The 24049-nt window shown below is 42.6% G+C and overlaps 1 protein-coding gene across 1 annotated transcript in view; it reads left to right on the top strand.

Annotated features, from left to right (window-relative positions):
• Window positions 1-24049, top strand: part of COL4A1 (collagen, type IV, alpha 1) — a 192112-nt gene that overhangs the window by 132002 nt on the left and 36061 nt on the right. Inside the window, exons 23-32 of the mRNA XM_006851539.1 lie at window positions 2590-2685; window positions 5795-5878; window positions 6402-6472; window positions 13269-13460; window positions 13961-14129; window positions 18277-18369; window positions 18458-18562; window positions 19961-20058; window positions 23054-23204; window positions 23418-23531. Coding sequence (XP_006851602.1) covers window positions 2590-2685; window positions 5795-5878; window positions 6402-6472; window positions 13269-13460; window positions 13961-14129; window positions 18277-18369; window positions 18458-18562; window positions 19961-20058; window positions 23054-23204; window positions 23418-23531 — 1173 coding nt within the window. The remainder of the gene's footprint in view (window positions 1-2589; window positions 2686-5794; window positions 5879-6401; window positions 6473-13268; window positions 13461-13960; window positions 14130-18276; window positions 18370-18457; window positions 18563-19960; window positions 20059-23053; window positions 23205-23417; window positions 23532-24049) is intronic.

Raw genomic sequence — 24049 nt, 5'->3', positions numbered from 1 at the left:
GAGACTCTATAGGACAGTCCTACTCTGTTACATGGCGTTGCTGTGCGTGAAATAGACTTGATGACAAACAACAATTATATATATCCCAGTATTTATGAACTTAGGTTTCTACAAACAGGCTTATGGGACTTGGGAAATGTTGGTTCTTTATAGTTAAGTAATTTAGGGACTGCTCTTTGAGGCATTAAAATGAACTCCACTGTGTCCCAGACCATCAGTCTGTTGAAGGAGCTCTGGTACCGTAGTGGTTACGAATCAGGCTGTGAACCTCAGGGTCAGCAGTTTGAAACTACCAACTGTTCCGCAGGAGAAAGATGAGGCTTTCTGCTCCTGTAAAGATTTACAGCCTCAGAAGCCCTATACAGGATCGCTATGAGTCGGAACCGACTCCATGGCACATTACGACGACAATAACAACAGTCTGTTGAGCACAGGTGGAAGGATCAAAGGTCTGCCAAGTGGAGATGACAGATACTTGTCACTTTCTTAACTTCCTGTGCTTTGAGGTGAAGTACTTTGGAAAATCCATAAGCAACAAGCAAACAAAACAAGAAGGCTTTCCTTCAGACTTCATGTCTTAGACATGTGAAAAGTAACATTTCCCGCTCGAGTCTAAACAAAGTGATGGAATAAGGAAGGTTTTTTCTTTTTCTTTTTAAAGATGTTCTTGTTTAGAAGGGCAAAACACAGTTGCTTAATTGATACCATGGAAACCAGCAGAGAAAGCAGGGGTAAGGAAGCAGAAATTGTTGCCTTTGGCAAATGCATCCACCCCAGAGGTAGGAACTGCACCACAGATTCGAGGCCCAAGTTATGTTGTTGTTAGGTGCTATCGAGTCGGTACTGACCCATAGCGACCTTATGCACAGCAGAACGAAACACTGCCTGGTCCTGGGCCAACCTCACTACTGTTGCCACTCTTGAGTCCATTGATGCTGCCACTTGGCCAATCCATCTCATTGGGGGTCTTCCTCTTTCTCTCTGACCCTCCACCTTACCAAACATGATATCCTTCTCCAGTGACTGGTCCCTTCTGACAATATGTCAGAAGTATGAGAGATGAAGTTTGGCCATCTTGGCCTCCAAGGAGCATTCTGGCTGTACTTCCTCCAACACAGATCTGTTGGTTCTTTTGGCAGCCCATGGCACTTTTAGTATTCTCCTCCAACACCATAACTCACAAGAATCAATTCTTCTACGGTCTTCCTTATTCACTGTCCAGCTTTCGCATGCATATGAGGTGATTGAAAATACCATGGCTTGGGTCAGGCACACCTTAGTCCTCAAGCTGACGTCTTTGCTCTTCAACACTTTAGAAAGGTCTTGGGCAGCAGATTTGCCTAATGCAATACGTCGTTTGATTTCTTGACTTATACCCCAAGTTAATTCCGCCTTTTTGTTTTCTTTGCCCTGTAATTATAAGGAGATAGAGAAAAGGGGAAGATAAAGAAGTTTGAGCTTGAACTCATGTATGTTTGGTGTATACTCATAATGAGGCTGTTTCAGGTGGAAGCAGTAGGTGAAATTACTCACCAGCACCAGTATCTGTTACTGTCAGGTTGTTGTCAGAGTAGAACTGTACTTCATAAGGTTTTCCGTGGCTGAATTTCTTTTCAAGTAGACCACCATACCTTGCTTGCATGGGATCTCAGTGTAAGCTGGAACCTCCAATCTTTTGGCTAGCAACCAGGCTTGTTAACTCTTTGCACCACTCGGTGGTTGTTACTGAGATCCACTGAGTCGGTCCCAACTCATAGCAACCCTGTATAGGGTTTCCACGGAGTGGCTGGTGAGTTTGAACCGCTGTCCATGCGGTTCAGTGCTCTATCCCACAGCGCCACACTCAGGGACTTTGTTAAATCATTTATTCTTTGATTTTTCTTCAAAAGTTAAAGAAGAAAGTATAAAATCTCTTAAAAAGTGCTGTTTTATGTTGTGGATATACACTGTGTATAATTAGAAACATAATACTGGTTTTATGTTTAACAAAAAACTGGTTACCCATGACAGATGGTGTTGCTTTACTTTCGTTTATTTTTGTGCCTTGTTTCATAAATGATGCTCAGAATTGATTGTGAATAAAAATTAGAGGCATTTTCCCATAAATTGTCTGCACCTCTAAAAATAGTGATTCTTTTTCTGATAGTGTGCTTAGAAAATAAAAAAAAGGAGTACATTTGTTAAAGTCTCAGCTTGGTCTTTATCAGATATATGGCCCTGGACAAATCACTGAACTTTTTGAACCTCAGTTTCTTAATCTGTAAAAATCAGAATCAATTGATCTCTTTTGCAATGTAAAAATGAAATGATGCCTGGAAAAGAAGCTTTATGAACATAACAGTATTTTCCATTGCAAAATAGGAATTTTACTAGCATTTGTTTGTGAGTATGAATAGTTAATGTGATGTGGATATTGTTTGTATTTTTTAAGTTAAAATACTAGGATTGGACTTGAGCAAATTAAAGATGGAATTCTATTACTTATTATATAATTTAAAATAGTTTGATTTTATAATACAGATTGAATGATGAAAATGCCTGCTCTCATTTGAATGGAAATAATCTTGTAAATTTTAAAATCAATTTCAGATGGAATTGTGGAATGTCAGCAGGGACCTCGAGGTGACCAGGGTCCTCCTGGGAGTCCAGGGCAACCTGGATTGAGCGGGGAAGTTGGAGAAAAAGGTAAGATCTTTCCATTTGTGTGTTTGGTTGTTTTTTTTAAATGAACGGTTTATTTGAGCCTGTGGTATATACTTCTATGTATTTGCTTGCTTTGGAGTGGAGTTAGAGTGGGCTCTTGGGTACCTTTCTTCGTTATTTGGAACTGCCCTCAAAATCCATTCTTAGAATAATTGTTGTTGTTGTTAAGTACTGTGGAGTCGGTTCCGACTCATAGTGACCCTCCACAGGGTTTTCAAGGCTGTAAATCTTTACAGGAGCAGACTGCCTCATCTTTCTCCGCGGAGCAGCTGGTAGTTTCGAACTGCGAACCTTGAGGTTAACAGCCTTATTCGTAACCACTACACTAACAGCGCTCCTTACCTTCCTGCTTTTTTCTTGAGATGGTTCTGATTCTGAGCTTGTAAGAGCTATATCTCTGAAGGTCCACGTCATTGTTCTTTACCATTTCCGTGGGCTCTGAAGTCCAGTTTTCTAATGTGGACTCTCAGTCAGGTACATATATTGTTATGATCTTTCGGTTCCCATTTGGAGAGTTCTCTTCTCAAGGAACAGAAGGCTGTCCTTCAAGACGAATCACAAATCTGTCCTTGGACTGGGAACACCGAAGCCGAGTTTGCCTCTAATGGAGCTACTGACCTTACCTTTGACTTTGAATTTTGTCTTTAGTCCTTTCAAGTGTCGCTGTAACATCAGCAGAGTATAAATTGATCTCTAGCAATCTTGGAAACAGAGATGAATTATCACTGCATCAACAATTCTGCCTTGTTCTTGTGCACCGTCTAGTAGGTTCTGACCATGGTGACCCTGTATAGACTTCCTGAACTGCTGACCTTGGGGTTTCCAGTCTAGTACTTCTGCTTATTAATAACCAGGCAGAAAGAAGCTACCTCAGAATATCAATTTCCTGGTGTCTAATTTCTGCCTTTAGATCAAAAATATTTTTTACTCCTTAAAAGTCAAAAACACAAATGGAAAATAATTTCAGCTAACAATTTAGAATTTTAACAGCCACATACCTTGCAGGGTCTTAGATGGAAGGGATCTTAGAAATCCTCAGATGTTTCCGCCAATCAGCATTCATTTTCCATTTGTTTTTTGATGAAGGCCTTTAGTTTCTAGGTGTTAATACATTCTGTGATGGACTGTTCCGTGTTATGACCGATCTAATGGTCTGAGGTTCTTCATACTGAGATCGTCCCCCGAATTCAAGAGGAAACTTCTTTCTTTCCTTTTTCCTCAGTACTTGTATTATAGAACTATCATCTTTCCCAAATAATAGTTTGTTAAAGCATCTATCTCTCCACCCACTGTGGGCTTGGGAGCAGAAATAATCATGAAACCCCACGGTACCCAGAACTTAGCTGAATTATATTATATCCCGCTAATGGGCTTTCTTGGTGTGGCACTGTAGGATCATCACTGGACTGTGAACCACAAGGTCAGCAGTTCAAACCCACCAGCTGTAACCTTATACAAGGCCACTATGAGTCGGAAACGACTCAACGGCGCTTAGCAACACCAACAATGGACTCTAGTCCTGCCTCCTTAAAGAATACAAATCAAGAAGTGTATCCCATCACCATTTCAGTAACATAAAGTTGCTTTCAGTGACCTTCCATTTACGTCAGTGGGGCCCGTGGAGTGGAGCTTGGAGGAATTAGTGTCAGGACTGAGGACAGCAGCCCAATAGAGAGAGGTGGGGAAGGGTAACCAAGGCAACCGTGCCTGACTCCCTAGTGTGGACTTTTTCATATGACCATTTTGTTCAGTGCAGTGCTTGATTTGCGCAGTGTCTCCATATGATAAGTACTGGGCTACAAACCACAAGGTAGGCGGTTCAATTCCACCAGTTACTGCGCAGGAGAAAGATAAAGCTTGCCACTCCCTCGAAGATTTAAAGCCTCGCAAACCCTGTATAGGATCACTGTGAGTCGGAACCAACTTGACAGCACTAAACAGCATGTTGCCTGATTTGTATCTAGAAACCAGATCATTTTAACATTGAAGGCACAACTGTACCTAAGGCATCATAAAGCTTCTTCAGCCTAGTTTGAAAATCACAACCAAAGAAAGGCATTTTCTCTGTTGGCTTTGTTTTGTTTTTCCCTTTCACTATATCTCTTTCCTGTTCTGGTCTGTGGTATGAATTCAGGTGTCTGCTTTTGTGGTTTCTTATTCATATTGATTATCCATCAGCCAGGAACACAAATTTAAAGTCTAGGAAGTGTACTTATAGCTAACTAAAAAACACTAACAGGGACACAGGTGGCAAAGGGGTTAAGAGCTTGACTACTAACTGACGGTTCAAACCCACCCCGCGGCTCTGCAGGAGAAAAGACTTGGTGGTTTGCTGTCATTTAAGACTCTTGTTGTAGTTACTGCTATTGCATTGGTTCTGACTCTTAGTGACCCTGTATAGGGTTCTGAGGAGCAGCCGGAGAATTTGAACTGCCAACCTTGTGGTTCAAACCGACCTTATGGTAGAGTGAGGAAATCCTACCGTGCCACACCTAGGAAATCCTACAGGACAGTTCTACTCTGTCACATGGGGTCGCTCGAAGTTAAAAATGGATTTGATGGCACCTGATGATAACGAACAAAATCTCTTAAGGCCAAGAGAAAAACAACAGGACGTTTTAGAATTATAATGTTCAAATATTCTTAAGCGGCTAGGCAAGAGTTTCTGGATCACATTTTTAGGCAGATCCTGTCCTTTTGCAGGAGTTCTAGTGTGGCACTGTTGGTTAATGTGCTGGACTGCAAAGTCCGCTTGAACCAGGAGGTCTGCAGTTCAAGCTCACCAGCTGCTCCTCAGAAACCCTACACGGGGTCACTATGGGTCGGAACCTGACTCAGTGGCACTTAAAAACAACAACAATCCTTTTGTAAGACAGAAAGGAAGTATTAAAGCAGTTTCATGTGAAGCATGCTGAAGGCAGAGGGCCAGTTCAGTGACCTCAGAAAGAAGGGCCCAGATCCCAGGGAGACATCTGGAAGAAGTGCTGGGTAACAGGGAAAACACAAGCCTGAATAGAACACAGTCAATGCGCTGTGGAGACTGCTCTCATAATGAATGCCACGTATAAGTTCCCAATGTTTCCTTTTTCAGGTCAAAAAGGAGAGGGTTGTCTTGAGTGTGATACCGGAGGAATCCGAGGACCACCAGGGCCTCAGGGACCCCCAGGAGAAATAGGTAAGACCTGAAATGTGAAAAGGGTCAGATCAAAATGGACTTTAATGAATTGGCACCTTCACAATGGAACTTACCACACTCTATTAAAAGACTTCATTTCCTGCATTCAAAATTAAAGACTATTAATGAAAACCTTAAGCCATACTTCCAGGATGAGTTCACATTGCTGAAAATTATCAAGATGGCCTGTGATTTGGGGGTGATAAAGATTACCAAATATAAGGATATCAGCATTAATGTCCACTCAAAGGAAGCTCTGAGATGCTTTTCTAAAAAGCGGTCCATGGTGGCAGGAGGTGATCTGCAGCGACCCTACTTCAGCGCTACTCATATGGGTGGGAGGTCATTTTTCCCCTTTCTGAACCTATCTTGGGTCTTTTAATTATGACTTGCTTGAGAGTTTTCAAGCACTTTGTTTAAAGACCTTTGCGCTGTGGGTCTTGAAAAACGGTTTTAAGTTATTAGGAGCAAGTGTTTTATGAGGTCTATAGCCTGCATATTTTCTGCCCCTCTCTTCTGAAAGGTTTCCCAGGACAGCCAGGGGCCAAGGGGGACAGAGGTTCACCTGGACGAGATGGTCTGGAAGGGTTGCCGGTAAGTAAACCTGTTTGAGTTTATAGACTAGTGAGTGCTTATTATAAGTTGCAACCAAAGCTTGGTTTTTTTTTTGTTTTTTTTTGCATTTGAGCAAAAAATGGCTTCTGACTTTTCTAAAGGCTAGTAAAGTGTTTTTTTCCAGTAATCTAGAATCACTGCAGTATGTGACACCAGCCATTAGTTCATGTGGAACACTGAGCATGAATTTGTTGTTAAGTGCCGTCGAGGGCAAGCTGGTGGGCTTGAACCACTGACTTTGAAGTTACTAGTTCACTGCTTATCCTACAGCGCCAAACCAGGACTCAGTGAGCTGCACTGTGAAATCCAAAACACGCCACTTAATTACTTCTCTTCTCACTTGGATAGAGTCATTTGTATATTTTGTGTCCAGGGCCTGTGATTTCTTGAAGCAAGTGGCACCACTGTGAGTCATTTGTAAGCAGCTACAGCAGACTTGAATTGTTGTCTTTCTGCATTGCCGTTAATATGCATTACTACTGTAGCATATAAGCCAAAACCTTGCTGGTGAATTTCTTTGTTGCTAAGTGTCATCAAGTCGTTTCCGACTCATAGCGACTCTGTACTGTGTTTCTGAAGAGCAGCTGACAAGTATGTTTAGCATGAATTATTTCTTTGGAGACCTTGGAACACTGACCTGCTTTCCTCTTGGTGTTTGAAATCATTAAACACGTTTTCTTCTTAGAGATTTATGTTTCAAAACCGCTGTCACTCACATCTATTACGTAGATATTTTAGGGAACCAGTAAATGAAACCTTTGGGCCATCTTCACATGGAAACCTCTCAGTTAAATAAAATACCTGCTTCCTAGCGTCTCCAATATATTTTAAAAGTAGCCGTTAACCAGAAGAGAATAATAAAAATTTTTAGTAATAAATGAAATAATTTCAAAGCTCAGTTTCTAAAGCTTTGAAACCTTATGACATTGCTGTCTTCCTTGCATTTTCTTTGTTCTGAGCTTTGGAAGCAATTACTCCTGTCATCATTGCTGATGTTAGGTGCCCTGGAGGCAGTTCCGACCCATAGCAGCCCTGTGCACAACAGTCAGAAACACCGCCAGGTCCTGCGATACCCTCACAATTATTGTTTGGTTTGGCCCATTGTTGCCACTGTACCAGCCCATCGCATTGGGGTCTTCCTGTAGTTTCTCTTATGACCTTTACTCCCCCATCCACACATCCACATTCTTTTTAAAGTTATATCTTTAGCATTATCTTTTGTTGCTAGCCCTTTAAATGTAAAAAAATATATAAAATAACACTGTTGGAAGCTTCCAAATGGGAAGCCTAAGCAAAAGTAAGTTGAAATAGGATGAAGCAGCTGCAATTCAGCAAGTTTCCTCCTTTTGAAGTTACATTGGGCTTTTGCTCTCCAGAACTTCCCTGGTGCCTGGGGAGCTAGTTAGAAGTTGCAGTTGTTTTAAATATTTCTCAGTAAATTAGGAGTTCAAATAGCTGGGAGACCTTGGCTGTGGTGGTGATCAAAGGCACAATAACTTTGAAGAAAACAGAAAAGGTTGTTTTTAACCTCTGTCCACTGGCCTTTATCTCCTCAGCTTTCCTGGTCTACTTCCTGCTTCAACTCTAGCTGAGAATCATTCTAGATCTTTTCCACCCCCCAGGCCCGAAACCTTACAATAAAAATGGAAAAAGAAATGGTGAGAGAAATGGGTGATTCAGGAGAAATCAGGGTACTGAAGAAAATAAAAATATATATATCTGAAAAATATGAATCCTTGTGTCTTCTCCATTGTGAGCGCCATTCTTTCCACAGATGGAAACTCGTTTCTAACAATAGACTTACAGATAAGTAACTTAATATTATTTCAAGCCATGTTATAGCTTTATGGTTTAGCAGCTCAAAAACCTACTCATTTTGTTTTAAACTGGCCAGGAAGCTAAAAGGGATACCTACACTGTTCATCTTCTAGGGTTGATGCGATGAATTACCACACAGTGAGTGGCTGACAAAAGGAATCTGTTGTCTCTCAGTCCTGGAGGCTCGGAGTCCAACACCAAGGTGTGGACTGGGTAGGGTCCTTTTGAAGTTTCTAGGAGAGGACCCTTCCTTGTCTTCTCCAGCCCCTGGCAACTCCAGGCGTTCTTTGGTTCCTGGTCGCATACTCCAGTCTCTGCCTCTGTCTCCATGTGGCCATCTTCTCTCTGAGTCTGTCTGTCCTCCTCCTTTCATGAGGACGCCAGCCATATTGGATAAGCGCCAGCCCTTCTCTGTGTGACATATGGCAGCTAATTATGCCTGCAAAGCCCTATTTCCAAATAAAGTCAGGGTCACAGAAACTAAGGTGAGGATTTAAACATCTTTTTTGAGGCCATAATTCAACTTGTGATGTGGGGTCCTGGTGGGGGTGCTTTAACATCAGCAGTGGACTGCTAACCGCCCATTCAGGGGTTCAAACCCACCAGCCGCTCTTTAGAAACCCTCTACTGGGTCGCCATGACTCAGAACTGACTCCATGGCACTTAACAACAACAGTGAAACATGCTGGATGATAGAATATAATTTAAAAGTGGTGGAAATGCTTTGAATTTAAATCAAGTAACATTTCTGTGAAATTCCCACTTGAAAGCCAGGTGCTTGATTAGGGGAAACAATGGTAGATCCCCAAAGGCTTGATTTCTGAGTTAGGTGAAGAAACGTAAATTGGACCCAGAAGGCCCCTTGGTCATCTTGGCGTGATTCATTGAAATCCCTTCCCAGCTTTCCCACTTTGTCTCTGCTGTGTAAATAGGCAGCATGTTTGTCATATCTTCTCCTCTTGATGTAGCAAGTACTAGATTTTCAAGGCAGTAGAGGATTCCTGAATGTTTACTTCAGGAAGTGTGGATCAGTAAGAATCAAGACGCTCTATGGCAAAGAAACTGCACATGTCCTAGAATCACAAATGCCACTTTATAAAGATCTAGGTACCTTAAATGAGATGGTGGCTGTGAAGGTAATCATTAGTACAGTTTTAATAAATTACATATTCTCAGCTATAGTCATATAGTCAGAAAACTTCCTGTTTCTAAGCTATGAGAACCTGCTGCCGTTGAGTTGAACCCACTTCAGGGCCCCTGCATAGCGTTTCTGTGGCTTAAATCTTTACAGGAACAGAAAGCCTCATCTCTCTCCTATGGAGAGGCTACTGGGTTTGAACTGCTGACTTTCTGATGAGCAGCCCAGTGCTTAGTCTACAGTGCCACCAGCACTCTTAGGCTATGAACAATCGCCATATAATGACAGAATGAGGCTTCCAGGTTGAGAAATGTACGCATCGGTTATAATTTTTTACATTGGTATTTATTTTTTGTTGGCGGATATTGCCATTTAATACTTTTTAAAATAATATTTTTGTTCCAGATATTAAAGCCACAAAGGTAGAGACACTGGCCCCTACCTTCAAAATTTCTTACAGACTACTGGGAAGACAGACATGCAGATACATTTTACTAAGAAAGAAGAGTGGGTTCTAAGAGTTAGGGCTGTCCAGAATACCAGGGGAACCCAGGAGAAGGTTGTCAGAGTATGTTAGGAAAGGCTTCACAGGGGCGTTCTATTATAGCTGGACTCTAAGGACATATAGAAACATGCACTGCTGCTGAGTGGGTTCTGACTCATTGGGACCCCATGGCTTCCAGAGGAGAACGTCTTCATATTCTTGGCTGTCATCTGTACTGATATGGTTTGCCAGGCCTGTCTTCCACAGGGCCGCTGCATGGATTGCTCTTTAGCTTAGCAACCTATTACTCACCTCTTCTACCACCCACACTCCTGAAGGATACGTAGTGTGGTGCTGTAGGATAAGCCCTTGAACTGCTAACTGCAGGATCGGTTGTTCAAACCCACCAGCAGCTCCTCAGAAACCCTATACAGGGTCACTTTGAGTTGGAACCAACTCAATAGCGCTTCACAACAATATGAACTATACAAACTCAAGAGATAAATCTAAAAAGTACCACAACTCCTTCCAAATTCAAAAGTACTATATTATGTGTTCATTGGAAGTCACCTCAAATCATGCTTTTTCTATGATCCTCTGCTAATGTTTCTGGTAGGAATAGTTTGTCACCACTCGTGGGATCTGAGCAGAGATTGGGCTTCTTCTACCTGCCTTGAGTAGGTCTAAATGAGATGTTCTGTGTTATACAAAGGTCTTTCAGCACCAGGCCCAGTCAGCAGCTATAGCCCGGCCCACTAGAACTTTCTGGAATGCTAAGCCTGTTGGTTGCCATTGGCCACATTTGGCTGTTGAGTACTTGACATAGGGTTAGTGTGAGACTGTGGGACTAGATTTTAAATTATATATAATTAAAATTTTTAGAAGATATTATACAGGAGCGTAGTGGTTATGAATCGGGCTCCGAACTGCAAGGTCAGCAGTTCGAAACTACCAGCTGCTCCGCGGGAGAAAGAGGAGGCTTTCTGCTCCCGTAAAGATTTACAGCCTCGGTCGGAACCAACTCAACAGCACTTAACAACAACAACAATTCAGTGCAGAGACAGTGTTGCTAGCTCTTCATATATCTAGAAATATCCTGGATGGTATTAGATGTACCTCCAACAGGTATCACTCCGCAAGGCTAGCATAATAAAAGGAACTATTCCCGTTCTTTACCCTGCATTATTTTAACTCTACAGCAGCAGTATGGGCAGAAAGATAATTCTACCCTGTCTGAGTTAGTCCTAAATTTGCTTGACTTGGAGCAGATCACTTGACCTATTCATGTCTCAGTCTAGGCATTTGTCTAATGAGCAGGTTTTACTACGTAATATTTAACTTCTTGAGTTCTCACATGGTACATTAGAAAGAGCCCAGGCTTCTCAGCAGAAGTATGGGGGTCTGGAATCCAACTTTAGCATTTAGCACTTGGGTAGTATGGGAAAAGTCACTTAGCCTCATGCAATTATCAGTTTTCTCATCTGCTAATTGGTGGTTAAAATGTTCCAGAGTCATGATCAAGATTAGAGACTGTAAAAAGGCTCATAACACGTTGTTGTTAGGTGCTGTGGAGTTGGTTCCGACTCATAGCAACCTTGTACAGGGTTTCCGAGGCTGTAAATCTTTACAGGAGCAGAAAGCCTTCTCTTTCTCCCACTGAACAGCTAGTAGTTTTGAACTGCTGATCGTGAGATTAGCAGCCCGATTTGTAACCACTACGCTACCAGAGCTCCTTCCTAACTCCAAACTTTGTATAAATTTTGGCATGTTTCTGGTTTTCTTCCTTTCAGTATATATTATATGTACACAAACAGAGCTATATGCCTGTATTCACTCACAGATGTATCCAAAAATCTTTTAAGAAGGAGTTTATGGAAAGGGAATCAATTGACTGAATTGTACAAGAGTTTAAATTCTGTCAAGTTAGCAGGGTAACTGAAGATGTTTTTTTCTCGGGGTTCAGATGACAAGTAACTGGGATAAATATTTGAGACCCTTGTGATATTCCTTGGGACAATCAAGAGTGACTTGTAGGAGGAACCATCTGTGGGTGTGGGAGCTCCATTCAGATTGTACTTTCTAGAAACTGAAAAAAAAAAACCCAAAATTCGAATGCGTATCTCTTGGGAAAGTCAATTGTATTCTGCTGCTGTTGGTAGTAATATGAAGCTTAGCAAATATTCACTTCTGAGTTCCATCTTTCAATCTTTCCTTGATGAATGTCCTTATCTCTTCTGGAATGGGCGGGGGGGGGGCATGTGTGAGGGTCAAATGAACTTTGATGGTATACTGGGTTAAGCATTGGGCTGTTAACTACAAGGTTGGCAGTTCAAACCCACCAGCTACTCCTCAGGAGAAAAATGAGGCTTTCTGCTCCTGTAAAAATTCACAGTATCAAAAACCATATGGTGCAGGTCTGCTGTGCTATGTAGACTCACATTGAGTCAGAATTAATTCAGTAGGCGGTGGGTTTATAAGCATCAAAGGAAACCTGTGGAATTTCAGTAGTGACTACCACCAGATTCTGTCCCATGGTGGCCCCATGGGTGTCAGAGTGGAACTGTGCTCCTTAAGGTGTTCAAATTCTTTTTTGGAAGGTGATTGCCAGGTCATTCTTCCTCAGCGCCCGTGTATAGACTGGTACGGTGTAGTCTTATGATTCATGAATCAGTCGCTCCGTCCAGAGATTCTTAACCTTCATTGACTCTTCCACCCCCAGATTCTGTATGCGGGATTCACTCCTCTTGTTCTGGGCCCTCAGAATTGCACATTTAGCACCTCACCAAGGAAGGCTTGGCTGGTTTTTCTTTCTATAAGTAGTTAAAACGTTCTCATGAATATTTAGCAGTTATAAGAGGAAAGAAAGTTATCTAAGGACCATTTTAGCAGCTCTGTACCCAATGCTATTACTCCCTCCTACCTCCAATCTAGTGTCTTTGGATAAGCACTTGACTGGTAACCACAAGGTCAGCAATTCAGACCCACTAGCCGCTTTGAGGGAGAAAGACAAGAGTTTCTGCTCTGGTAAAGCTTTACAGCCTCAGAAAAACCCTACACAGGGTCGCTATGAGTTGGAACTAGCTCGGTGACACTTAACGACAATGACATATTTTAAAACGTGTTTTGTAAGAGAAACGTGAGTAGCGAGGTCAGAGAAGAGTTTTGGTCACAGAGCTATTGGCTTCTACAAAATGACAGATGAGAGCTCAGTGTGTTGCCATTTCTAAAGAAGGTGATTTCATCAATGTGGTTTCATTCTGACCTGTATTGCCTATCAAGCTGGCATGGTACATGATGGAGGGAATTTGCGATTTCATAATGCTTTGTTGTTGTAGGGCCCACCAGGCTCACAAGGGCTCATCGGTCAGCCGGGAGCCAAGGGAGAACCTGGAGAGATTTACTTTGACATGCGACTCAAAGGTGAAAAAGGAAACCCAGGTTTTCCAGGACAACCTGGTATGCCAGGGAGAGCAGGATCTCCTGGAAGGGATGGTCATCCTGGCCTGCCTGGCCCCAAAGGCTCACCGGTAAGCTTCCTTCCTTCCTTTAAATATGGGGTCTACAAACAGATCTGCACAGAGAAAGAGAAGCGAGTTATTTGACTCGGATCTGCATATTGTCAATAAATGATCTGGTTAGATGACTATTGTAAATGAATTTGGTTTGTGGGAAAACTCAAGTCTATAAACGCATAGGTTTAGTTGACTTGAAGACTGGAAGATAATAGGACAGAGTCAGAGTCTTAGGGGAAGGGAGAAAATTAAGATACGTTGGGTGGGGAGGTGACATTTATAGGAATTAAAAAAATAATCCTTTGAAAAATATTCAAGATCTAAGTATCTCATCCTTTGGAGTCTCTCTTTATGTAGGGTGAGAAAGGACAAATTCTTTCTAGGCTTAGAGAGAAAGTATGCTGGTTTTAAGAGCCGCATGCTGGCTTTTGTGGGTAGGTTGATGGCTGGAAAGTATGACATAGAAGCGGTTGTTATGCCAACTGATAAAATTCCTTTTTCTTTTTTGTTTTCAGGGCTCAATAGGATTAAAAGGAGAACGTGGCCCCCCTGGAGGAGTTGGATTCCCCGGAAGTCGTGGTGATATCGGTCCACCTGGCCCACCAGGGTTTGGCCCTATTGGCCCAGTTGGTGACAAAGGACAAGCTGGATTTCCTGGAAACCCTGGGTCACCAGGCCTCCCAGGTGAGACCTGAGAATTGTTGCGGTTCAGGGGCAGGCGCGGGAAGTAGGTTGGGACTGTGGGAAGGATTTCTTTAGCATTGCGTTTCTCGACGTCTCCCTATACAATGGCCAGATGAACTAGCTCATCTGTAGCATATGGCGAAAATAATTTTTGATTTTATAGATGATTGCCTTTACAACTAAGTATAAAATGTTCATATCAGTAAAAACCAGTCTTTTATGTAGAACCAATATGAACTTAAGGAGTTCTGGTGACATGGTGGTTAAAGCACTTGGCTGTTGAAAACAAGGTCGGTGGTTAGAACCCAGTAGCATCTCCATGGGAGAAAGGTATAGCAGTCAGTTTCCTTAAACATTACTGCCCCATAGAAGCCACTGTGAGTAAGAGTCAACACAAGGGCATTGGGCTTGGTTTGGGTTTTAGTATTGACGAATTCTAAGGCACCCAGGTGGTGCCATGATTAAGCTCTCAGATATTAATCAAAAAGTCAGTGGTTCTAACCTCCCAGTGACTCCATGAAAGAAGGATGTGGCAGTGAACTTCCATGAAGATGAGAGCCTTGGAACCCCCTGGACGAGTTCGGCTCTGTCCTGAGATGGACACACATCCGCTGAAATAAGCCGTTTGAGTCTCTGTTAAGAGTTAACTCAATGACACTGGTTTAATGGGTTACTGACGTATTCTACAGCATTTTAAAATTCAGTGTTAACGATTTGACTTCCTTTTAGTTTCAGTCATTTACTATGGGCTGAGTGGATGCTATGTGTCAAGCACTGTGCTAAGTGTTGGTGAGAGGACACTAAGGAAAACAAGCCAAGTCCCTGTGCTTGAGCCAGTCCTTATAACTTACTTATGACGCGGGACGTAATGTGTGCACACAGCCGACTCTTAATTATCTATTAGTTGAATATGATTGGAATAGAATTGGGCCACTGGGAGTGTTCCTTAGGAGACCCTGTGATGAGAACAGAGGAGACCATCAGAGATGACAAGGGCCTGGGAACAGGGCAAGTACATCAATATGTGTTGTCAGGAATTGCTAAAAAGTTGTAAAGTGAATGAAAAAGGATTCTAGGTCATTAAAAACATGTGGGTGATTAAAAACATGTGATTAATCAAGGGGCTCTGGGAGCGTAGTGGTCACAAATCAGGCCGCTAACCTCAGGGTGAGCAGTTCAAAACTACCAGCTGTTCCGCAGGAGAAAGATGAGGCTTTCTGCTCCCGTAAAGATTTACAGCCTCGGAAACCCTGTACAGGGTCGCTATGAGTCAGAACTGACTCCATGGCATATAACAACAACAATCAAGAATGTAGGATAAGCATTGGATCACAGTTTGAACTGCAAGGTCAGCAGTTCAAACTCACCAGCTGCTCCTTGGAAGCCCTATACAGGGTCGTTATGAGTCAGAACCAATTCAGTGGCACTTCACAACAGAAACAATGAAGACACAGTATGAAGTTCATACACCTTGCAACAGCAGGAATTAACCAGTCTTTTATAAAAGCCCTGATGTTCTAATGTAGCTATAATTACTATTATTGTTGTTGTTTATACACTTACAGAATGGTTAGCATCAAGTTATGACTCCATTAGGGCGTTATTTAGCAAGGTTTTCAGACATGTCCTTTTGTTATTGTTACATCGTTAGGGACAAAAAACAACAACGAAAAAATTGATCCGACTTAGAAGGACCCTTAGTGAAATGGATGAGATTTTCGATCACTTTACTCATAGCTCCTGATTTCAAAATCAACAAAGCAAGTGCTGTGAGTGTTTATGAAGTCTGAAAAACTTCAAAGCTATAAAAATGAGTTAATTCTTTCTTTGACTCATAAACTACTCCCAGAAGGAACTAACTGGGCCATTTATGAATGTATGGACTCAACCCTAACAGCAGTCATGGATGCAGCTCAGGACTGGGGCGGCCTTCCCTTCTGTTATACATAAGGTCTCGTGAGTCGGAACCAACTCAATGACGACTCACAGAACCAACAGCAATAGATGACTCTTGACTATCGAGAAAGAAATTTTCTGAAGGAGGCGTTATCCATAGGGGCATTCATCAGTTGTCTGCATTCTGTAGAGTCCCTTCGCTATCCAGACCCAATCAGAATAGTAGATTAGAGTACCCAGTGATAGTAAAGGCTTCCATCCTGGAATGTAACCTATAACAAATATGTGCTTACCATAATCTATGCCATTGAGTTGACTCCGACTCAGGAGAGCTTATGTATAACAGAATGGAATGGCACCCGACCCTGAGCCTGGTCCTATGACTAAAGAATGCATGGCCTGCTATGGGACTCCTGGTGTGGTGCAGTAGGGTCAGCACGGGACTGTGAATCTCAGGGTTGGCAGCTCAAATTCATCAGCTGCTCCTCAGAAACCCTATACAGGGTCGCTATGAGTCAGTACCGACTCTATGGCACTTCACAACAACAAAATATTTTGAATTCTTAAATTCTTATTAGGTAGGCTCAGTGCACACATTCATTGAGACAGGCAATTTGATCCTCTCTTAAAAGCTAAATCCTGACACCCAGAGGATTTCTGAGGCAGTACACCCCCCAATTGACTGAGGCAACATTTCCTATTCTGGAAAGCCGTGGTTGTTGTTGTTATTGTGAAGTGCCATCGAATCAGTTCTGACTCAAAGCTACCCTGTATAGAGTTTCCAAGGAGCGACTGGTGGGCTTGAGCCCCTGACCTTGCGCTTCAAATTGACCTTGCAGTCCATTGCTTATCCTGCAGTGCCACACCAGGACTCTGTGATATTTTGGAAGGGGTGATTTCCACTGGAAACGGCACAAACATATCCACAGCAGTGTTGTTGTTGTTGTTGTTAAGTGCCTTCGAGTCGGTTCCAACCCATAGCTATCCTGTACAGGGTTTCCGAGGGTGTAAATCCTTACGGGAGTAGAAAACCGCATCTTTCTCCCACGGAGCGGCTGGTAGTTTCGAACCGCTGAACCTTAACATTTGCAGCCCAATTCGTAACCATGGGTGCTGTATTGTCGTGTATCCTGTCATGAAGGTAACTTACCACCAAATGAACACAATGTAGGTCAACCTCAAATAAACTTAGACTTAGGACTGTCTGAAATTGAGAAAGAGCGGTTAAACTGCTTTTGATTTTTTGAGATTGTTGTCAGGTACCATTGAGTCTGTTCTGAGTCATAGCAACCCTGTGTACAACAGAACAAAACACTTCCCCGTCCTACGCCAACCTCACAATTGTTGTTAGACGCTTGAGTCCATCGCTGCTGCCACGGTGCCAGTCCATCTCGTTGGAGGTCTGTTTCACGGACTCTCTACGTTAGCAAGCATGATATCTCTCTCCAGGACCTGGTCCCTACTGACAAATATATGAAGTATATGTGTTGCTGTTTTGTGCCATTGAGTCAGTTCTGACTCATAATGACCCTGTATAGGGTTTCCAAGGAGCAGTTGGTGAGTTTGAACTGCCAACCTTGTGGTTCAAACTGACCTTAGTGTCTAGTGCTTTATTCCACAGTGCTAAGCCAGGACACTCCATCTTAACTAGGTTGTTGTTGTTAAATGCCATCGAGTCAGTTCTGACCCATAATGACCCTGCATAGGGTTTCCAAGGAGTGGCTGGTGAGCTTGAAACACCGACCTTGCAGTTCAGATGACTCTACACATGAACCCACAGAGCCACTCCAGGACTCCGATATTTTAAGAATAACAAAAAGGGCCATTTTTTTTATCTAGCTTAGGTTTTCATGACTTTTATTTTGGACTATCAAAGAACTGTCAGACAATCATTGAGGTCATTTTGGACTTACATTTTGAGGAAAGGACTAATTTTCTGTAAAGGATTGTAAGGTAGAGGAAAGACATGGAAAATAGAGACTAAAGCTTCTCTATCTAAGTATGTTTTTAAAAAGTAACATTTTTTTAAGAAGCTGTTGTTGTAAAGTACAGTCGAATTGATTCTAACTCATAGCGACCCTGTCTAGGATTTCTGAGGAGCAGTTGGTAGGTTTGAACTTCTGACCTTCTAGTTAGCAGTCCAGTATTTATTTTTTACAGCACCACGATCGGGCCCGTATGGGTTGTGAGGATATAATATTGTAGGTCACACATTTTATATGCCTTTGTTCTTCTCTCCCCATCCCCCCAGGTCCAAAGGGTGAAGCTGGAAGAACTGTTCCTCTCCCTGGTCCCCCTGGAGCAGAAGGATTTCCAGGGCCCCCAGGTTTACAAGGACCCCAAGGTATTTTATTGTTTTTAGCTTATCAGGAGATCAAGTATGCAAATTCTCAAATTCTTATTATGCCAACCATTGGTGGTTCTCACAACAGGTGATCGAGGCTTTCCTGGAGCACCCGGAAGACTGGGACTCCCAGGAGAGAAGGGTTCTCCTGGCCAGCCAGGCATTGGATTTCCAGGACCTCCGGGGCCCAAAGGTAAACCTGTGGGACAGCTGAGACTGTGTGTGGAGCCATTGCCCTGCTGTAATGTAACTTCAGTTTCCTGGCTGGTCCCTCCTCTCAGCCTGACATGAATTCTATGAGGAAGTGAGGAGGCAGCTGTGTGAATTAGTGAAGGTGCAAAGTGGTAGAGCCTAGAAGTTTTAAGAACAGTGATTTTTGTGTACTTAACGCGGTAGATGAAATGATGCTTCACAGTGGAGCGATTTGGGTTAGAAAGAAAATATGGTATTCAGGAATATAACATTCCTGGGAATTAAGTATTCCTGGGAATGTTAGCAGATGCTGCATGTGTTTACAACGTGCTCTCAAAAGGGTCCTTTCTGATGAGTGAAGGACAAGTCCACGGGGACCTACACTCAGACTGATTTAGGAGTGGGATGGTGCAGGCAAGCACAGGGCGGTTTTCTCTTACTGAACGTGCCCCGGCATCCTCACAGGACGTTGACATTTTAGGATATTATTAACTTCATTCTGAAAACTGTAAGTAAGGCACAAAATGTCATCCATTCTGTGGTTTCTTTGGTCTGCTTAGCTTTGAGATGGACACGGTGATTTACAGAGTTATCACTGTGGAAACTAGGAATGGGAAGAAGGTTGCTCAGAGCACCAGACCAGCATGCCTTTCCCATTTGATCAAATTCCCAGGCCCTTTGGCCAACACGTATGTAATATCATTCTCTGTCTTCCAAATTTGTTGGCTAGCGACACTACCCAGAAGAAAAGTTTGGTGATCTGCTTCCAAATGTCAGCTGTTGGAAACTCTACGGAGCACAGTTCTACTCGGAAACACGTGTTTCATCGGGTTTCCAGTGGCTAATTATTTGGTAGCAGATCGCCAGACTGTTCTGAGGTGTTGTGTTTTGGTGTAGCAGGACAAGAAAGAAAAGTTTGAAGAGAGTAGAAAAAGAGGAGGAGTAAATGTAAGAAAGAAAGAAAAGGGGTTGCAGTTTCTGGGAGTAGCAGTGTTCACGTCAGTGACCTCTGCATTTTGTCCACCTCCATGTGGTATATCCAAGGAGCTCTGGTAGCGTAGTGGTTACGAATCAGGCTGCTAACCTCATAGTCAGCAGTTCGAAACTACCAGCTGTCCCGTGGGAGAAAGATGAGGCTTTCTGCTCTCATAAAGATTTACAGCTTCGTAAACCCTGTACAGAGTCACTATGAGTCGGAATCGACTCCACAGCACATAACAACAATATGTGGTATCTCCATGGGCAGTACCATCTTATCTTGCCTCTTAAAGCTACCTTCAAGTGAACTCATTGTTGTTAGCCATCTCATGATGGTTCAGGTACATTTGAACATGTGTAAAAGAATGAAGAAAGTGGCGTATGGCATTATAATATTAATATTTGTGACTTCTCAAAACAGGTGTTGATGGCTTGCCTGGAGATGTGGGGGCTCCGGGGACGCCAGGCCGCCCAGGATACAATGGGTTACCTGGTAACCCAGGTTTGCCTGGTCAAAAGGTGGGTACTGACAGTTTCCTGGATTGTTGTTATCTCCCCTATCTTTGTCATTGATTGGACACTTAAAATATATGTTGTTAATTTCACATGATATGTTAGACTAGCATGCTTTTTGTTAATTTTCTTATGAAAGAGCATCAACTAGAAAATACCAGAGCACAGAGCACATAATAGTAAGTGTTGTTTTAGAAATCATTTGTTTCAGTTTTATAAGGATCTTTCACTTTGTAGATATTAGATCTCATGTTAAATGTATTTATTAGAGATTTTACTGACAAAATGAGTTCATGAGTCACTGCTTCAAAAGACAGCCAGAAGTATGTAGCACAGGGTGTCTCAAGTTAGCCATTATTGACATTTTGAGGTAGATTTTTGTTGTGAGGGGCTTCCCTATGCACTCTAAGACATTCAGTGGCATCCCTGGCCTCTGTCCACGTGAGGCCAACAACACGTTTCCCACCAGAGACACACAGTCAAAATCCTCTTCAGGAGAATAACTCTCCCCAGCTGAGAGCCACTCTCTAGTGTAACTTCAGGATTCTCCTTGTCCTCAGACAAGTATCCCCCTGCCAGCTGGCGATACTTACAATTCTACTCTTGTAAGTGTAAGCACACCATTGGTTCAATCCTTTGCTGTACTGATTGTGAGGAAGCGGAGTAAATGCATACAACAGCAAAAAGCCCCGAAGGGACTTTAATTACACTTTCAACTTTACCAATGCTAAACGTAGACTGGGCCTGTTCACTTTAAATCAGAAGGCACATCAGAACTGTGATGATCACACAGCTAACTGCAGAGAGGTGGTTCTAGCCTTGTTTTAGTATGAAATGAAATCTGCTTTCCCAAGAAACAGCTGAAATCCTGATATCCCTTTACGGCATGGCTGATGCTTCAGTGAGACTTTCTCAAGTCTGTCTTTACAGTAAACCACCCAGTCTGCCTTTGTAACCTGTGTTTGATTTAAAAATGAGCGGACTGTACCCGCAGGCAAGTTGCCTTCAGCACGCAAGGCTGATGAGTTCGGAAACACTGAATGAACAGGAATTGTATTTCCGATTGGAACCAAGGGGCTTGATTTTTAAAATTGTAAATATTGTGCTTTTCCAGAAATTCCTGGATATGCATCCCTTTCATTTTGCAGATTTCCCCTGCCAGGATATATAGAGAAGTTAACAATGACCACAATGTATGATTTCCATATTGTGGTTGTACATCTCATTGTTTCATCTACGGAAGTGGTTGAATTTTGTATATTATTGTAACTTTGGTGTTGACCAAAAAAAAACCCCACTAACACAGAGTTAATTCCACCCTGTATAGGGTTTCGTAGGCTGTATACATTTTTATAGGAGCAGAAAGCCTCGTTTTTCTCCTGGAGGTTAACAGTCTAGTGACTGATTGGTTAACAGTCTAATGATTGATCAATGGCACCACCAAGATCATTTATTAGTTCCTGGTGGGTTTTTTTTGATCCATTTTTTGGGATTTTCCATAGATAGTCATATCATTTGCAAACAAAGACAATTTTACTGTTTCCTTCCTAACCTGTGCCATTTTAATTTCCTTTTCTTGTCTTATTACATTATCTAGGCTTTACCATACAATGCTGGATGGGGCGATACCAGGGGGGATACTGTTTTCTTATTCCCAATTTTAGGAGAAAGTACCCAGTTTCTTAACGTTAAGCGTGATGTTGTGAATTGCCGAGTTGGTTCCCATTCATATTGACACTGTATAGTGTTTTCAAGGAGTGGCCGGTAAACTGGGACTGCTGACCTTACGGTTCAAACTGACCTTGTGGTCCAGTGCAGTAATCCACAGTGCCACACCAGGACACCAAGCATGATGTTAACTGTAGGTTTTTTGTCATTTCCTTTATAAAGTTGAGGAAGTTCCCCTCTATTCCTGATTTTCTTAGAGTTTTTATCATGAATATGTGTCTGATTTGATCAAACACTTTTCCCCCATTAGTCATCACTTACAGTGAGCATCAGGAGGCTTGGTGTGGTGCTGTGGGTTAATGCACTGGACTGGATGGTTGGTTTGAACTGGAAGGTCGGCGGTTCAAGCTCACCAGTTGCTCCTCGGAAACCTTATTATACAGGGTTGCTGTGGGTCGGAACTGACTCAGCAGCACTTAACAACAGTAACATCAGTGAGCATCAATGGAGCAAGTAATCCTGTGTCCACGTAGTTACTTCAATAGTCTTATGTCCAGTGCATCAGTTGAGTGTATTTTGAATGGGTGACTGAACTTTGTAAAATGTTTCCTTTCTTTGTAATATGCAGTATTTGTCAAAGTCCCTGGATTCATAAAGCTATTATAAATTTGCAGTTTTATTTCAAGGCTCTCAGTTGTGCAAAAAAACAAAAAAACTTGTCCTCCTCCAGTCCTGGAACATTACCATCTCTTACAAAGATATTAGTTACTGATCAGAAAACATTCTTTGGCATTTTGTCAGCTGTTTAGAGTCAGCTCATGTCACAAGAGTCCTGGTGTGGCAGGCACTGCAGGATAATGCCCCAGAACACAAGGTTGGTTTGAATTGCAAGGTCGACAGTTCAAACCCACCAGCTATTCCCCAGAAACCCTAGACAGGATCCCTATTGGTCGGACCTTACTCAACGGCACTTGACAACAACAACTTATCACAGACACCAGAGGGCAGAGCAGAGAGGAAAGAGTGAGCTAGAGGCTTTCATTGGAGTCCGGTTTGTGTGACTTTGGATAAGTCATTCTGTCTGCATCTTTGCTTTTTACTTTTTTTTTTTTTGTACAATAAAAATTAGAAAAACTCATTATTATGTTTTGGGTTTGAGGTAAGACTGAGAGACAATAGTAGATGTGAGGAAACTTCATAAACATCAGCGTTGACTAGATGTTCTCCTATTAAACCTGTTGAGTTGTCAGTTAACAATCTTCTCTTATACTTTTGACTTGGAAAAAGTTCTTGCCTTTGCCTGATTGGCTTTTCTGTGTTTTGTCAATTGCAGGGAGAGCCTGGAGTAGGTCTTCCAGGACTGAAAGGGTTGCCGGGTCTCCCAGGCATTCCTGGCACACCGGGGGAAAAGGGGAATATTGGTCAACCAGGGATTCCTGGAGAACATGGTGCAATCGGTCCTCCTGGGCTCCAGGGCATCCGAGGTAAGCCTTCCCGGTCCATCTGTACCATGCAAAGACTAGGGCTGCTTACTTTCCTTCTCTCTAGTCTACCCACCACCTTGTCAATAAATGTGGGTTAAATGACTGATGGAATGATGAAGATCTTACATGAGTGCTTATGGTTTTCTGTTATGCTTATTATGTTATGAACAGAATGGTCCTTAATAATTTATCCACATTTTTTCCCCTCACTAGGTGACCCAGGATCTCCTGGATTACAAGGTCCCAAGGGATCCCCGGGAGTTCCAGGAATAGGCCCCCCTGGAGTCATGGGTCCCCCTGGAGGACAAGGACCACCAGGGTCATTAGGTGATGTAGCATTCTTCTAGAATGATTTCTTCCTTACATCACTCATGATGGGTTAGGAGAGGATTCTGGAGTGTCTTGGGGAGTGTGAGATTTTAACACAACCTGTGAAATAAAGCGGTGGGGGGTGGGGGGAGACCGACTGGTTGCCTATTTAAACAGCCATACATCATTTGTTGCTTTACCTGCCACTGAGCTTGGTTTACATGCCCAACAAAGAACATATTTACTGTGTGTTTAATATCTTTTTTGTTTAATTCAAAATTGGTCTCTAGATGATCTTTCTGGAAGGAAGATTAATAAGGTGTGGATGAGCTGGATTAGTTGAGTCTCTGTCCAGAAGCTATCTTTGCCTTTAATGATAAGTCTAGAAGGAAGATGGTGGTGGTGATGGGGGTGGGAGGGTGTTGTAGAGTAAGACAGTCAGGAGAGAATTGTTGGAGATAATGGAATCTAGTGCTGAAGGTCTAGGGGGAGAGGTATTTAGAGTGGCAGTCACTAACCACTGATGGCAGAAGGGA

Source organism: Chrysochloris asiatica, unplaced genomic scaffold, assembly GCF_000296735.1.
Source record: "Chrysochloris asiatica unplaced genomic scaffold, ChrAsi1.0 scaffold00029, whole genome shotgun sequence".
Lineage (NCBI taxonomy): Eukaryota > Metazoa > Chordata > Mammalia > Afrosoricida > Chrysochloridae > Chrysochloris > Chrysochloris asiatica.
The sequence above is the reverse complement of the archived record's forward strand: the minus strand, read 5'-3'. Positions and strand labels throughout refer to the sequence as shown.